The sequence below is a fragment of the Crocuta crocuta genome, unplaced genomic scaffold (assembly GCF_008692635.1).
Source record: "Crocuta crocuta isolate KB4526 unplaced genomic scaffold, BGI_CrCroc_1.0 scaffold271, whole genome shotgun sequence".
NCBI classification, from domain to species: domain Eukaryota; kingdom Metazoa; phylum Chordata; class Mammalia; order Carnivora; family Hyaenidae; genus Crocuta; species Crocuta crocuta.
This window is the reverse complement of record NW_027527824.1, coordinates 1438413-1454518: the sequence shown is the minus strand read 5'-3', so window position 1 is coordinate 1454518 and position 16106 is coordinate 1438413. Positions and strand designations below refer to the sequence as shown.

Genomic DNA, 16106 nt, shown 5'->3' with positions numbered 1-16106 from the left:
TCGTGTTACAAACGAGGACGCTAGATGGGAACACCGGACTCTCACAGCCCCACCTCAGCCTGACTCAGCGGCCCTGTGCCCAGCCCCAGTGCTGCGCCGCCTCCCTCCGTGGCTGCCTCCCCACTCTGACCTTCCCACAGAGCTCTCCCAGCTCCCCCCACACTGGACATCCCACACTGCCCTAACTGGACTCCACTCTCCAGACACCTGCCTGGTCTGGGCGGCTGTCCTCAGCAAGGCAGCCACCCGGAGATAACGGCGGGTGCCTCAGCCACCCTGTTTGGGGAGCACGTGCTGTGTGCAGAGCCCACAGCGCCTCAGTGTCTTGTTCCCTGCTTTCAACCACATGAGGACATACATCCTATTGTCTCCATTTTGCAGATGAGGGAACTGGGGCTCGGAGATCTGGGGCCTGGGACATCTGGGGTGGTGTCACTTCTCTCTGAGCCCCAGTTTCCCCATTTGTGAAACCACAATGAATGCACCCCCATGTGAGGCTGTGAGGCCAGGTGGTAGTCCGGAGAATAGTTTGGCTCTGCTACAGCCAGCAAGCCCAGGAGACTGCATGTCACTGAATGTGGGGGTGAGGATGACAATGTATCGGCCACCCTGTATGAAGAGACTTCTTATCTGAGGTGGGACTGAAGTGGCCTAGATACAAGGAGGCTTCTACACAGAGGGTTCCAGTACCTCCCAGAGAGAGAGCCAGGGCCCCGGGGACACAAACGTCCTATACCCAGAGAAATGCTCCTAGAGAGGGGACCCACCTTCCCTGTGTCTTCAGGCCCCGGCTGCAATGTCACGGAGCATGGGAGGTTCGGAGGGATCTGTTAAGAGGACAGACAGAATAGGTCTCCCGTCACAGTCACCACTGACCTCCCCGGTGCCCACCCATCACCCCCACACACATTCATCAGACCAGGGGCCCCTAGCAGCAGGCCACGTCTCTTCCATCAGACTAGGGGCTCCAGAGGACAGACCATGTCTCCCCCATCAGACCACGGCAAGGATGCCCCACATCGGGCTGAGCCCCCTCCAGTAAAGCTAAGGATTTCAGTGTCTTTCTTCACCTAAAGGGTTTCGCCTGGACTGTGATAGAATAATACCCTCTCCCAAAGATGTCCATCCACATCCTAATCCCCAAAACCTGTGATGTGCTGCCTCACATGACAAAATGGACTTTACAGGTATGGTTAAGTTAAAGATCTATAGATGGAAGAGTAGCTGGGATTATGCAGGTGTGTCCAATATAATCACAAGGGACCTTGGAGGGGAAGCAGGAAGCAGGAGAGTCAGTATCAGAGTGTCGGGCTGTGGGAAAGACTGCCCGGCACCTGGTGGCTTTGAAGATGGCGGGGCAGGCTGTGAGCCCAGGAGCATGGGTGGTCTGCAGAAGCTGGAAGACGCAAGGCCTAGAGCCCCCCGGAAAGAACACAGCCCTGCTGACATCCTGATGTCAGCCCAGGGAGACCCGTTTTTGACGTCCAGCCTCCCAAACTCTAAGATGATAAACTTGTGTTGTAATTTCGTGTTTAATTCCCACCCGGTTGGCGGTGGTTGGTTCCACAGGCACAGGAAACCAAAGCGTCTACGGTGGAGAGGATGAATGTAACCTCGCTGGTGCTCTAACCTCCTAGCAAGCCAGAGGAGTTCACTGAATCACAGAATCAGAGTCTGAGAAACAGGAGACTTGAAAACCCAGCATCTGGGAGTCTTTCCCTTCGGAAAAGTGGCAGAGCAGGGAAATCGCTACGCGCCATCCCTCGTTTGTGAGCTGGGCCGAAGGCGGGCATGTGGGCAGCTGGTCTGAGGGAGGAGACAGTCTTGTAATAACTCAGGGGTGAAAAAGGGCTCCTTTCTCTACGGTCTCTCCCCACCCTACTCTCCCCCAACATGGGAGGGTCCAAGGAGTAGCCCAGAGGTAAGGTGCCGCCCCTGGCGGTGGCCAGAGAAGAGACACTTACCAGGTGGTGTAAGTGACAGTGCCCCAGGTCCCAGTGTACACCGAGAAACTGAGTGCCATGGAGCTGCCGCCCCAGCTGCCCCCACGTGCCTGCCCAGGGGGCTGGCGGTCCCTAACCTCAAAGGTGAAAGGGTAGGCGTGCTCGCCCAGCTTCTTGATGAGGCGCTCCTGCAGCCGCGTCAGGGGCTTCTTGTCCTCAGGGGCCGGCGGGAAGGACTGCACGTTGGCCACAAACAGGTCCTTGCGGAAGGTCAGGCCCAGGACATCCAGGTCCTCCCGGCCATAGCGGAAGGCGCAGGTCAGTGTCACATAGACTGTGGGAGCAGGGTCACTGAGGACAAGCCCAGGCGGGCAGCAAACAAGCCTCCCCAGAGCACCAGCTGAGCCCTGGGATTGGCCCAACTGGAGCTTCTAGGTCTGTCTTCTCCGGTGGGGAGGGCTGTGCTGCCCTTGAGAGGGGGATACTGGGTACCTGGGCCATTCAGGCCTGGCCCCTAGGAGGGGGAGACAAGTGCTGGGTGGTATCTGGAAGGCCTGAGGTCTTGTCACAGCCCAACACCCACCCAGTGGGACAATCCCTTCACCTCCCTGGGATTCCGTTTTCTCTTCTGTAATGAGACCCTAACTCCTGCCCTGTTGGGCAGCCCCAGCCTTGCAGCAGTCATGATATACCGACGTGAGAGTGCTCAGGACACTGCAAAGGGTCTCCCCAAATGGGCACGAGTGGGCCGCCCCAGGCCGGAGGAGGCCAGAGCACCTGCTCTGATGTTCGTTGGAGCTGCAAAGGGAAGAGCCAGTGGGGCTGGGCAGGGAAAGGCCGTGAAAGTCCTGCCTGGGACTCAAGTTGGTGGGGAATAGGAGGCCCCTTGACAGGCTGGAGGTGGGGACCCCCACCTCACCTCTCCTCTCCTTGAGATACTCAGGATCCACCAGGACCACACCATCTGGAAGAAGGACAGAGAGTAAGCAGACCCTCCCAGCTTGACCTCTTGAATTCCTGAGCCCCAAACACCAAGCCAAACCCAAATGTAACCATCTGTCTGTTGAAAGGCATCACGAGAGAAATGGGGAGGCGGGCGCCCTCTGCCCCCAGGTCACCTGGTGACCTGGGGCACGTTACCTCTCCATTTCTTCTCTCTTAAGAAGAATGATGATATGGGTTCGAAACCCCTGCGATCACGTATCCTTTAGAATTTAGAGGTTCTGAATTGTGAAAAGGCCCTGTGGTACACCTCCCAAATAGTCTGTGACACCCTCCTCAGGACCTGGGGCCCCAAGACAAACCCATTAACACCTCAGCAGGGAAACATGAATATTTTCACAAGAGGCTAAAGTGTAAAGAGCTCCCTATGGGTTCAGGTCAGGTTTTGCCTCTGAGTGAATCCTACATCAAACTTATGAGCAAGTTTAGATTTCCAGAGTTTCTTGGACTTGGGATTTGCAGATCGGGACTTGTGATCCTGAAGAGCCGGCCTCACAGGGCTCCTGTGAGGACTAAGTGAGTGACTATGTTTAAAGGGTTGGTTGGTGCGGGGCTCATGTGATACCACGGAGAATGTCCCATGGCCTGGCCCTGGGACAGTAAAGTCCAGCTGGACACAAAGGACATTTTCTCTGCACGGAACCCCAGGAGGCCAGAAACTCCGACTTAGGGGTCACCTCCTTGTCTGGCAGCCCCGGTCACCTCTGGCCAAATTTACCCAGCCATACTCAGACCCACCAAACAAGAAAATTCTTTCTCCCCAGCTCTAACCCACTGCAACCCTCCCGCGACGCTGCCCCACAGCAATCTCTCTGGGAATCTCAGAGGCCACATCTGGAAATGAGTGCTGGAGGGCTCTTGTTCCTGTCCCGGTCCTGGGCAGATCCAAGGGATACCTGGCCAGGGGACGCCCACCCGTCCCAGAACCTGCTGGGCATCTCCCCTCCTAGTATGGGTATTTCCTCTGTGCCTGAGCACTGGGGCCCCATAAGAAATCAGGGGAGAGGGCACTCCCCCAACCAGGGGTGTCAGGCAAGGAAGGCTTCTTGGGGGAGGGAAGTGGAAGCCAGGTCTTAAAGGGCAAGTAAGCGTCACCAGTTAGATGACCAAGGGGCAGCACAGGGCAGTGGGAAGAGCCCGGCCCTGAGGCTTGGAAAAGTAGACCCTGGGGGCGGCTGAGGAAGCAGGGCCAGGCCTGGCCTGCAGTGTGCCGTCTGCAAGGCGAGGGGCTTGGACTTGCCCCAAAGAGGGGAAATGGGGGATAGGTAAGCATTGGGAATTCATAATCAGCTCAATGCCGTGATGGAAAAGGTGTTTCACTCTTGTGGGTCATCTGATCCACTGTGGACAGTGTTCCAGAGCTCTCTGGCATCCCCAGGCCCCAGCACAGGGCCTGGCTGGAAGCAGGTGCTGTGAACACGGACTGCACAGCTCTAGGGTGCCTGTGTACGCTGGGGAGGCTGGTGGTCTCCTGCCTCTGCCTTGTCCCGGGCTTCTGTGCCACGCGCAGGGCTGCCCTTAATAGGCTAGTGGGTGTGGAAAGTGTGCCTTGGAGCAGGCCATAGGCAAACACTGGGGGGCCTGCTCACCACCTCCAAGAGGCCAGCTCAAGGGGGAAGTGCAAATGGCAGAGGTTACACTGAGCTTTGGATGACACCAGCGTCCCCAGACAGCACAGGGAAGGAAAGGTGGGGTCGTCCAGCTCTAGGCCAGGAAGGGAGGGCCTAAATGGGAGCTGGCCTCTCCCCAGCCCACAGCCCTGCACACACACACCCTCAGCAGAGGGGCCCCGGGGACCCCCAGTCCCTCTGCCCCCGTTGTCACAAAGGGCTTCCAGTCAGCCCAGTCCTGCCAGCCGTGCTCTCTCTGCTCCTCGCTTGGCTCTGGAACCATCCACTCAGTTCTGCCCTCGGGCCCCACGACAGGTCCCAGGGGTGCGACAACAGAGGCCACGTTCTCTGTGAATTTTCCCCACGCACGCATCCAGTTTCTCCGCCTGGACTCGGCCTCACGCAGTTTCCGATGTCCGTCCTCCCAATCTGTCACCTCCTTTGGCCTCACTTTGGTTTGTTCATAGCCCTCTGAAATCATTTAACCCCTCTGGGCCTTGCTGTCCCCATATGTAAAATAGGGATAATTCTGGACCCACATCCCTCCAACAGCTGTGGGGAGAGGCAGTGGGGTCAGGCTTTTCTAACGAGAGCTATGGTTCTTAGAATCCTAACTAGGGGTGACTGTGACCCCCCCCCCCGGGGGATACCTGGCAATGTCCAAAACCATTTTTGATTGTCCTGCTGGGATGGGGTTACTCCCAGCATCTAACAGGCAGAGGCCAGGGATACTGCTAACCACCACCCTACAACACACAAGACAGCTTCGCCCACAGAGGGTTATCCAGTCCGAAATGTCAACAGCGCTGAGGCTGAGAAACAACTGGAGTAAGACTTTGAAAGGTGCTTTCCACCACACCCCAGCCTCTGGCCAGACCTGTGTGTGGGTGAGTACAGACCCCGGTTCATAATCCCTGAGGTCTTCCTCCCCCTCCCCCCTTTGCCATCAGGAGGCAGCAAAACAAAGGTTCTGTGGAGCACTGCCTGGGTTTGAATCCAGGCTCCTCAACCCACTAGCTCTGTGACCTGGAGCAAGTCACTTAACCTCTCTGGGCCTCATTCTCTTTATCTGCAAAGCAGGGATAATTATGGAGCTACCGCAGTGTCTGGTGTGCAATAAGCCTCACACTGAGTGGTGGCTGCTATCGTTATCCGCCTCACTGTCATCATCATCAGGCCACCCTCCCAGCTCCCTCCCTCAGTCCGTCCACACTTTCCCCTCACGTGTCCTCACTGAAGGGAAAGGGGCTGCTCAGTAAATGTGGTAAATTTTTGCCAACTGACAGGAAACCTCATACGCCCTGTTCTTGACACCAGCCCCCTCTGGAGATTCCTGGATGGCTTTAACAAACCTTCTCTAGAAGGGGCCAGGTCAGCCCAGTCTTCCCCCACCTTCCTCCCTGGCCTCCGCAGGGACTCACCGACAGGGTCCACGAGGTCGATGTGGTCCACAAAGTCCCGTTTTCCCAGATAGACAGTGAGCTGGGGAAGACAGGCACAGGGGGTGTTAGCAGCCATGGACCTGGGGGACACATCCCTGAAAAGCCACTGGCCCTTGCTCTGGAGGAGACCCTGGGAGCTGCCTGTGAAACCCCTAAACCCATCCATCCCTGATACATATTAAAGTCCTAACTGGATTTGAACCCGAGCTCCGGCCCTAATACTAACAAACCCCTGTATGATTTTGAAAGTACCTGTTTATCCTAAACCCCTATGAAGAAGTTATCAGTGTTCCCATTTTATAGACGAGAACACTGAGGCCTGGGATCTTCACACCAAGCACCACTGAGGGTAGAGAAGCAGCAGCAAAGACGTCTGGGCACATCTCTGAGACATCAAGGGCAACGCACAGCAGGGCCAAAGGGCTAAGGACGGAAATGCTCTAAACGCTGAGCTCTATGCCCCACTGCTCCTCACCCCTGTGCAGTCTGGCAGTGGTCCACTCATACTAGGGCTGGTTTTCCGAGGCAGTGGGGACCTGGAAGCCAGTGTCCTGCTCGGTGGCCAGCCTGCAGGGAAGAACCTCCCGGGGCTGGAATCCAGAGTGTCATCCAAGACACTTCTTGCTCTGGCACACCCCTGCATCCAGTTGAGCCCCCCTCCTTCCATCACAGCTCTCAATGCACCCCTGCTCCTCCCCACCGCCACTGTTGCCTGAACAGTGCACCGGACATACCAACCCCCTTCCCCTTCTGCAGCCTCGGAAGCTCCAGGCCTTTCTCCCCTCCTTAGGCCAGACTAATCATCCTAAAATGCAAATCTGACGATGCTACTCCTGCCTGAAAACCCTCTAATGGTTCCCTGGGCCCAGAGGTAAGATGACAAATGGGTTTCATTCCAAATGCCAACTCTGATAGATGGGTGCTGCCCAGGGCTCTGGGTGGGGAGGAATCTAAGGCAGGATCCTGGCTCAGCAGGAAAGGGTGAACGGTGACTGGTGATGTCTGTTGTGGGCACAGAGGGGAGGCCTGGGAGCACAATGAGGTGCTATCTGCCAGCCCAGGAGTCCAGGCTCCTACACCCTATACCTGCCCTGCCTCAGCTCCCGCTCCCTGTGCCTCCCTCCTGGTGCTCAGATTCAACTGCTGCTCATTCCCCACCACTCCCTGTGAGTTATGCTCATGCCTACAACACCTGTTTTCACTCTCTTTCCTGGAAGTGCATCCCTTTTAGAGAAGCCATCCCAGACTGCCCAGGCTGGATCCCGTAGCCCCTGGGCACCACGTTATCTCACACCTGCCATTTCATACTGAAATGACCTGTTTCTGTGCCTGCCACCCCCATCTGACCGTGAGTGGCATGGGGTGTGCCTCGTTTGTCTTGGAGCACCCTACCCCAGTCCCTGCCGGCGTGGCCTGCACCCGACAAGGGATGATGTCAGTAATATGCACTTGCGGAACCGAAGGGAAAGCAGAATGGAGCCTGGGGCCCGTGGAAAAAAAGAAAGCAGAACAGGCACTGGGCGCTGCCCTGGATAACTAGGTGATGCCAGGGTTTGGTAAAGAGGGTCCGGGGAACCTCTCACACCAGGGGATCAGTGCCCCCGAGGCCCTTGACGCTTAGTCTAATTATCATATTCACACTTAAGTCCCAACAGGCTGTATCTCAAACCAGAGTAGGGGCTCCCTGAAGTCCGGGGGAGTTGGACTGCCCCCCTCAGACAGAAAGTTTCTCGAAAGGCCCCTCCCCCTGTGGTAGGTGGGCCCCTAAGGACAGATGAGGGCGTGCAGGGTCCTGCATGGGCAGTAGAAGTGTCCAAGACAGGACAAGCGTTTGGGGCCAGGCAGGAGCTGGGGCGCGGTTGTTACAGACTCACCTTTCCATTCGGGCTGGCCTTCTTGAACACCCTGTGGACAGAAAGAGAGAGAAAGTCAGGACTGGCACATCCCACCAGGGTAAGGCTCCTGCAGGCCATCCCTTGGCAGGCCAGAGGGCAAGGGCCTAGAGTGCTTTCCAGGCACCGCGCAAGCCTTGAGAGCCAGAACGATGTCTGGCATAATCGGATCTCACCCCCTCCAACGCCAGCCCACCCAAACCTCCCTTACCGCCATCACAGCTCTTGTGGGATCTGGCCATGGCCCTTCGGCCTCATTTTCACACAGCAGGCTGAGGGAGTCTCTCAAGAGATGTTGGACCATACCATTCATTTGCTCAAAGTCCTCCCAGCTCAGGCAGAGAAAAGCCTGCGTGTGTGTGGTCTGCCCTGCCTCCTATGCCCTTGGGCTTCACCTTCCACTCTCCCTCACCCCTCCATTCACATTCCTCTTTGCTATTCTTCCAACATACTAGGGTGGGTCCTGCCTCCAGGCCTTTGCTCTCGCAGTCCCTTCCCCCTGAGATGCTCCCCACAACAGATCTGCTTGCCAGCCCCACGCCCGTTCTGTGATGGGGCTCCGCTGTGGCCTCACCTCTCACCCCCTCTCCTCCCCTGGCTCTATTTTCTTTCCCACAGCACTCACGGCTTGCTAACCTACTACACAAGCAACTTGCTAATTTATGCCTGTCTGCTCTGCTAACATGTCAGCTCCACGAGGCAGAGAGCTTGGTCCTTCTCCACAGATACATCCTGAGCACGTAGAACGGCTTCCCTGGTAGGTGTTTAATAAATCTGTGTTAATGCATGGCGGGTAGCAAGCACTCAACAAATAGTAGAGTGAGTGAATGAATGAATTAGTGAAGGAATCAAATGAAAAACTGAGGCCCAGGAAAGACAGGGGATGTGTCCATGGCCACACAGCAGAGCACTGGAAGTGCAGTCCCCCAACCCTTGCAAAGTGCTTGCTGGGCCTTCTAGGGCACACTGTGCTCCCCACCAGCGCCCCTCTCATCCTCTCCCCTTGAGACCCCCTCACCTAGCTCCCATCGTCTGGCCCCAGAATTGCTCAGAACACTGTTGGGAGGAAAGGAGAAAAATGAAAGAGGCAGAGAGAGCCTCAGAGACCAGAGAAGGTGTTGGAGGAGGGAACGGGGAGGGAGGGGGGGAGGGGGATGCTGTACTGCAGGCATGAAAATAACAGATGGAATGAGACAGGAAAAAAAAAACAGAGAAACTCACAAACACGAGGCCCAGAGGGTCCACACAACCCACATGGGTCCCCGGGAACAGGGGGTGCAGCAGGCATCTAGGGCAAGGCGGGGTGAGGCTCGTAGTGCCCCCGTGGTAGTTGCTCCTCCCAGGGGGGTGGCCCTGTGCTACCTCCACAGCACCCCCTCCAACTTCTGGGGCCCAAGGGACCACGGATAGGTCTGAGCCTGGCTTGCAAGAAGGGCCTGGTGCATCTCTCCCCCACCTCCCCTGGTTCTGGGCTTTTCTCCTCCTTATAAATATTTATCAGTGTTTGGAGTGTGAAAATGCCACAGTCAGCTGGGGTGTAATAGTTGCTAAAGTGAGAAAAAATACAGATCACACGGTTTGAAGCAGCAGCTCCCAAGTGAGGGCTGGGCCTGCAGAGGAGGCCCGAGAGGTACCACAGGCCCCAGGGACCCCCAACTGCTTTCAAAAACCTTAGTCCACCTCTCAGGAGCCCAGAGTCTGGCAGAAAGGAGAGGCCACAAATGCCTGAGTTATAACTGAATCAGGGAAATAACTGAGTCAGGGAGAGCCATTCTAGCGATCCTTGAGAGGGCCCTGGGGCACCCCACCACTGGAAGGGGCTGAGGGCCAGGCTGGGGGGAGTGATGGTCAAGAAGGGAGGGACGGAAGGAGAAGGGGCAGTAAGATGGAACAAGCATTTGTTGGGCTCCTGTTTCTCATAACACACTGTGAAATGGACATTACAACTCCCATTTTACTGATAATGAACTCAAGGTTCAGAGACATCTAATCATTTGTCCAGGAATGAACAGCAAGCAAGTGGCTAAATCAGGATTCAGACCCAATTCTGTCTGCCTCCAGAGGCTGGGCCCTTTATAGCCCACACTGCTGCACTCCTAAAGCAAGGGTTTTTCATCAGCTTTGGGGAAGAACAGAAGAGAGGGGAAATGAGAACTGGGGAGGGGAGAGGGAAGAGATGAAAGGGTGAGTAAGGATCGAGAAGGAAAGCAAGGGCAACAAGGGCAGGAAGCGTGGTCGGTGGTGGGGAATGTCCCGCTAACTCAATCAGCCCACCTGCTCAGGAAGCTGGGATTCGGATGGCTTCTTCAAACAACAGCAGCTTCCCATGCCCTGAGCACCTGTTCTGCCCTAGTCATGCCTCTGAGTGTTTTTCCCAGAATACTGCTGAGCCTTCAACAATCCCATTTCACAGATGAGGAAATTCAGGCTCCAAGAGGGGAACTCTGTCTGCCTCCAGAGTCCACGTCCTTTCCACTCTGTCGCCCAGCCAAGCACTCCCTGAAACAACCCTACTGGCTTCCTGACCCCAANGCTTCCAGTTCACCAGGCCCTGCCCTCAGGCAGCACCATACAGATGGCTTCTGCCGGGTCCACTGCGAAGAGCAAGCGCAAATGCGCAAGACTGTGGTCAAAACCAAGTTTCCAGATGGTGGATCGGCTGGGTTTGGTTCACCCCTGAGACCCATCCATGCTCCGCCAGCCTGATTCTCAGAGTCAAAGCTGGGTCCCCTAAGACAAATACCAGTGGTGTCCCAGCTAATTAAAACTCACTGGAGACAAACAACAGAAACCCAACAAGGGTGGCTCGAGGAAAGGGGGAGCGAGAATGAGAAGGAGACAAAAATCTCACGGGAAGGATGCGCAGGCAGAATGCAGGAGTGCTGGACCCGGGAACGGGGAAGCCATCAGCCTGTCAGGCGGTTGCTCTCTCTCCACCTCTCCCCCTGGGGCTGCATGTTCTCAGGCCTGCACTGCTCTCCCGGGCGGCTGCTCCATGGTCTCTCGGGACCGACTCTCTCTGCTTACTCAGGGCTTTTCTGCTCCCCCATCATTTCGGCTTGCACGTGGCCCTCACTCCGACCCTGTTTCTACTCTGCCTCTCACTCAGCTTCTCACTGTTAACTGGCCGAATGGCCCAATTCCAAATTCCCAGGAAAGGAATGTGATTGAGCAGCTTTGGTCAGGTGCTCCATGCCTGGGCCAACCAGCTCCGTCAAGGGCGTGTCACGTGTCCCATGAGGCTTGGGCAGAGGGGGGCTTATAGAGCAGTGTTTTACCAATCGAGGGTCACAACCCATTAGCTGATGATGAAATCAACTTAAAGAGTTGCCACCGGCACTTATAAAAGAGATAAGCATTAATACAGATAACAAGGGTACTGTAGATATTACTATATTTACTAATATTCCATTTCCTTCTAAAGCTGGGGAACTTTCTCCAGCCCTGTGAAATTAGACAGCCCCATGTGACTTGCTCTGGCCAATGAGACAGGACTAGAAGTGCCCCGTGTCACTTCAGGGCAGAAGCATTTAAGGGCTAGTGTGTGTGTCAGTTTTCTATGGAGCCTTTAACAGATAACCACAAATTTAGTGGCTTGAAACAGCATATACTTAGCTTACAGCTTTGTAGTTCAGAGGTTCAAAATGTACCCCACTGGGTTAAACTCAAGATGCTGGATGAGCCACATTGTTTTCCAGAGACTCCAGAGAGGAATCTGTTTCCTCACCCTTTCCAGCTTCTAGAGGCCACCCACATTTTTTTTTTTTAACATTTAGTTATTTTTGAGACAGAGAGAGACAGAGCATGAGCTGGGAAGGGGCAGAGAGAGAGGGAGACACAGAATCTGAAACAGGCTCCAGGCTCTGAGCGGTCATCATAGAGCCCGATGTGGGGCTGGAACCCACGGACTGCGACATCATGACCTGAGCCGAAGCCAGACGCTTAACCGACTGAGCCACCCAGGCGCCCCATAGAGGCCACCCACATTTGTCTCTCGGCCTCTTCCTCCATCTTCAAGGCCAACAACAGCAAGTTGTGTTCTTATTATATTGCATCATTCTGACCTCTTCTGTCCCCCCTTCTATTTTTAAAGACCTTTATGAATACATTTCACCCCCTAATTTAAGGTGAACTGGTTTAGCAACCTTAATTCCATCTGCAACTGTAATTTCCCTTTAATCATGATTTGTAACATGTTCAAAGGTGTCAAGCATTAGTATGTAGACATATTTGGGGAGCCACTCTTCTGCCTACCCCACCCTCCTTCCACTGCCACTGAAACCAGCAATGGTCTGGAGGGAGAAGACTTCTGTCAACTAAATACCAGGGCTCTCCTGCTGCATGATAGATGTGTAACACAACAGAAAAGGAAAGCTCTTGCACCACTAAGAAACGGGCCTTGTGTGTTACTGCAGCTTCTCCAGGCTGATACAAAAAGTATTATTTAGCAAAACTTTCATTTCAGGTCAGCTGAGTTACAATGTCAAATGAATTTCATGCTGCAAATGTTTTCATTTTTTAATCCACTGTTCTAGAGAAACATGCCTAAAATGAACATGTTCTATCAATGTCTATGCAGTCGGTTGGATCGGTTTCCTGGTTTCATTCCATCAGGTGGGCAGGCAGCTCTCTAGTAACCAGAATGTTGGCTTTTCCAGCGAGTCCTATTCCCTACCTGAAGCATGGGATACCTGCTAATCAATTTTAATGTTCTTCTGCCCTTCTGTGAGCCAACTGTCCTCCCACTGCCCATTTGTGCCTGTGCCATGAGGGACCCAGAACAAAGTACTTTCCATGATAGATGATGCAAAAACCCACAGCTTTTGGTACAGCCAAACAATGGAATATTACACAGCACTGAAATTATTCTTGCATTTTTCATAACACCAGGAAATGCCTAGGATAGAATATTAAGCAGAATAAGTCAGGATTCAAAACAATATATTCAGCATAATCTCAACCCTATAATCAATAAATACCAAAAGAAAGAATGAGAAGACTTAATATTAAGGGGGCAATACTTCCCAAATCAATCTATAGATTTAGTGCAATCCCTATTAAAATCCCAGCTGGACCTTTTTTTTTTTTTTTCCCCAGAAATGAACTGGCTGGCCCTAAAATTTATATGGAAATGCAAAGGCCCAGAATAGCCAAAACAATCTTGAAAAAACAAAACAGAATCAAGTTGGAGGAGTCACACTCCCAAATTCAAAAGTTACTACAAAGCTATAGTAATCAAAAGTGTGTGATGCTAGCATAAAGATAGACACATAAATCAATGGAACAGAACTGAAAATCTAGAAATAAACCCATATATTTATGGTCCATTGATTTTTGACACAGGAGCCAAGACAAGTCAATGGGGGAAAAACACAAAGCATGCAGGGACAAATAATGCAGGGACAACTGGACATACACATGCAAAAACAAAATAAAATAAAGTTAGACCCCCTACCTCACACCATATATAAATATTAACTGAAGATGGATCAAAGACCTTAATGTAAGAGTTATAACTATACAGCTTTTAGAAGAAAACTTAAGCGTAAATCAACATGATCGTGGATCAGGCGATGTTAACCTTAGATATGACACCAAAAGCATAGGCAACTTAAAAAAGAAAGAGATAAATTTGCCTTTATTGAAACTAAAACCTTTCGAGCTTCAAAGTTCACTATCAAGAAAGTGAAAAGACAGCCCCTAGAATAGACAAAGTATTCTCAAATCATGTATCTGGTAAGGGTTTAGTATGCAGAATATATAAAAATCCTATTACAATTCAGCAATAGACAGGCAAATAGTCCAACTAAAAATGGGCAGGGGACACTGGGTGGCTCGGTTGGAACAGTGTCTGACTTCGGCTCAGGTTAGGATCTCACAGTTTGTGATTTTGAGCCCAACCTCAGGCTCTGCGTTGACAGTACAGAGCCTACTTTGGATCCTCCGTCTCCCTCTCTCTCTGCCCCTACCCAACTCCCACTCTCTCTCTCTCTCTCAAAAATAAATACAATAAAAACATTTTTTTAAAAAGATTTTTTAAAATGGGCAATAGATTTGAATAAACATTTTTCCAAAGAGGATATAACAAGTGGCCAATAACCACATGAAAAGATGTTCAACATTATTAGTCATCAGAGAAATACAAATCAAAGCCACTTCACACCCACTATGATACCTACAATCAAAAAAAGACAAGAGCAGTGTTATCAAGGATGTGGAGAAATTGAAACCCTCCTCATACAAGCTTGGTGGTAATGCAACATGGTTGGGACCGCTTTGGAAAATAGTTTGGCAGTTCCTCTGAAAGTGAAACATAGTTACCATATAACCCAGCAATTCTATCCCTAGGTACATACCTGAGAGAACTGAAAATAGATGCCCACACAAAAACTAGTACAGAAATATTCATAGCACACACTATTCATAATAGTCATAAAGGCTGAAAAAGAAAATCAAATGTCCATCAATTAATGAATGTATTTTTTATGTGGTATATCTATACAAAGAAATATTATTTAGCTATAAAAAGAGATGGCATGCAGTTTCCTGCTACAACACGGATAAACTTTGAAAACATGTCATATGAAAGAAGTCAGACACAAAAGACCACCTATTTGTGTGATTCCATTTACAGGAAATGTCCATAACAGACAAGCACAGAGAGACAGAAAGCAGGTTAGTGGGTGCCAGGGGTTGGTGTGAGGGGGAAACGAGAAGTGACTGCTAACAGGTATGGGGTTTCTCTTAGGAGTGATGAAAATGTCCTGAAATTACGGGAGCCTGGGTGGCTCAGTCAGTTAAGCGTCTGACTCTTGATTTCGGCTCAGGTCATGATCTCATGGTTCGTGGGACCAAGCCTCATATCACTGGCTCTGCTGACAGTGTGGAGCCTGCTTGGGATTCTCTCTCACTCCCTCTCTCTGCCCCTCCCCTGCACGTACATGTGTCAGCTTGCTTTTGCTCTCTCTCTCTCTCTCTCTCTCACCCAAAATAAACATTTTTTGAATGTATGGCATGTAAATTATATGTCACTTAAAGGAATAATACTAAAACCCCCAAAATAAGTGAAAGGAAAGAAAATGTGCCTAAATATTAACAGGGGTTGAAGGAGACTGCCTCCACCCACCAACCCACTTCTTTATACATCTTATTTTTCTATGTTGTACAAGTACAACATTACTTTACAAATATGCCGTGTCTTCCCTAACAAGATATGTCTCAGGTCTTGGTAAAAGGAGAGTCTGGGGAAAAAAAACATTGTTAGTAAGGTAGAGAAATATAGATCCTGTTCCTCTGAATCCTTTGATGTTAGAGTCTCTCCTTCTGCCATTTTACAATCCAGAGTCTGAATCTCTGTGATTGCTCAGATCCCTCCCAGGCCTGCTGTGCTGTCTTCTGCTCAGCTATTTCTTTCTCCAGGAAGCCTTCCCTGACTCCCTCCAAGTCCCACACCCCGTGGGGAATCACAGCATCTCCCACACTTCCCGATGGTTTGTTTGCTCACTCTCTGCTTCACTTAACACGAATGAGAGCACAGATCTCATTTGTGTTATTGACACTGGATCCCCAGGGCATAGCACGGTTCCTGGAGCACAGTCAGAGCTCTGTAAATAAATACGGGTTGAATGTTGTTGAATGAACAAATGCTCTAAGGGAGAATTGTCAACAGTGAGGTTGGAGGAGGTTTACAGAAATGGTGGTTGCTGATGATTCTTTGCCCTGGGTGAGACTCTGGAGATTTCTTCTTCTGTCTATACTTCTCTTTGGCTGTCAGGATCCATGGGCACTGGGCTTAGAAAACGCTTCACAGGGGCAGTGTGCCAGCCACCATCAGGCTGAGTGAGGAATACAACTGATGTCTCTAAAATGGGCCCCTGCTCAGCTTTGATAAAGCTCTCCCACTTAGCACTCACCCACCCACATTCACACCGCCCCTCCCACTGCCAGCCTCTGGGGGCACTAAGGTGGACAATTCATGGTCCCTGCTGACAAATGACCCTGGTATACAGCCCAGTTAGAGAAAGCCACCAAGCACGATGACCATGGTGTACTAAGCTCTCCTTAGAAGTCAGGTACGGCGCTAAGCAGTTCACACACTTTGAGATACTATATTATTCCATCTGAATAGTCCCATTTTTTAGACCTAGGACTCCAATAAATAACTTATCCAAAGTCATGAAGTCAGCATCAGAACATTTACATAGGAGAGAAACCCCA

General features: G+C 51.8%; 1 protein-coding gene across 3 annotated transcripts in view; it reads right to left on the bottom strand.

The window, feature by feature from the left end:
- Nucleotides 1-16106, bottom strand: part of ARRB1 (arrestin beta 1) — a 68405-nt gene that overhangs the window by 18035 nt on the left and 34264 nt on the right. Inside the window, exons 1-6 of one of the 3 annotated variants that reach the window (XM_077776413.1) lie at nt 10741-11009; nt 7872-7902; nt 5977-6037; nt 2863-2907; nt 2081-2277; nt 768-827 (exon numbers count right to left, since the gene is read on the bottom strand). In XM_077776413.1, the coding sequence (XP_077632539.1) occupies nt 768-827; nt 2081-2277; nt 2863-2907; nt 5977-6037; nt 7872-7902; nt 10741-10796 (450 nt within the window). In that variant the 5' untranslated portion in view covers nt 10797-11009. Of the gene's footprint in view, nt 1-767; nt 828-2080; nt 2278-2862; nt 2908-5976; nt 6038-7871; nt 7903-10740; nt 11010-16106 lie in introns of those variants that run through there. The other 2 variants (XM_077776420.1, XM_077776428.1) reach the window with 2 other exon arrangements.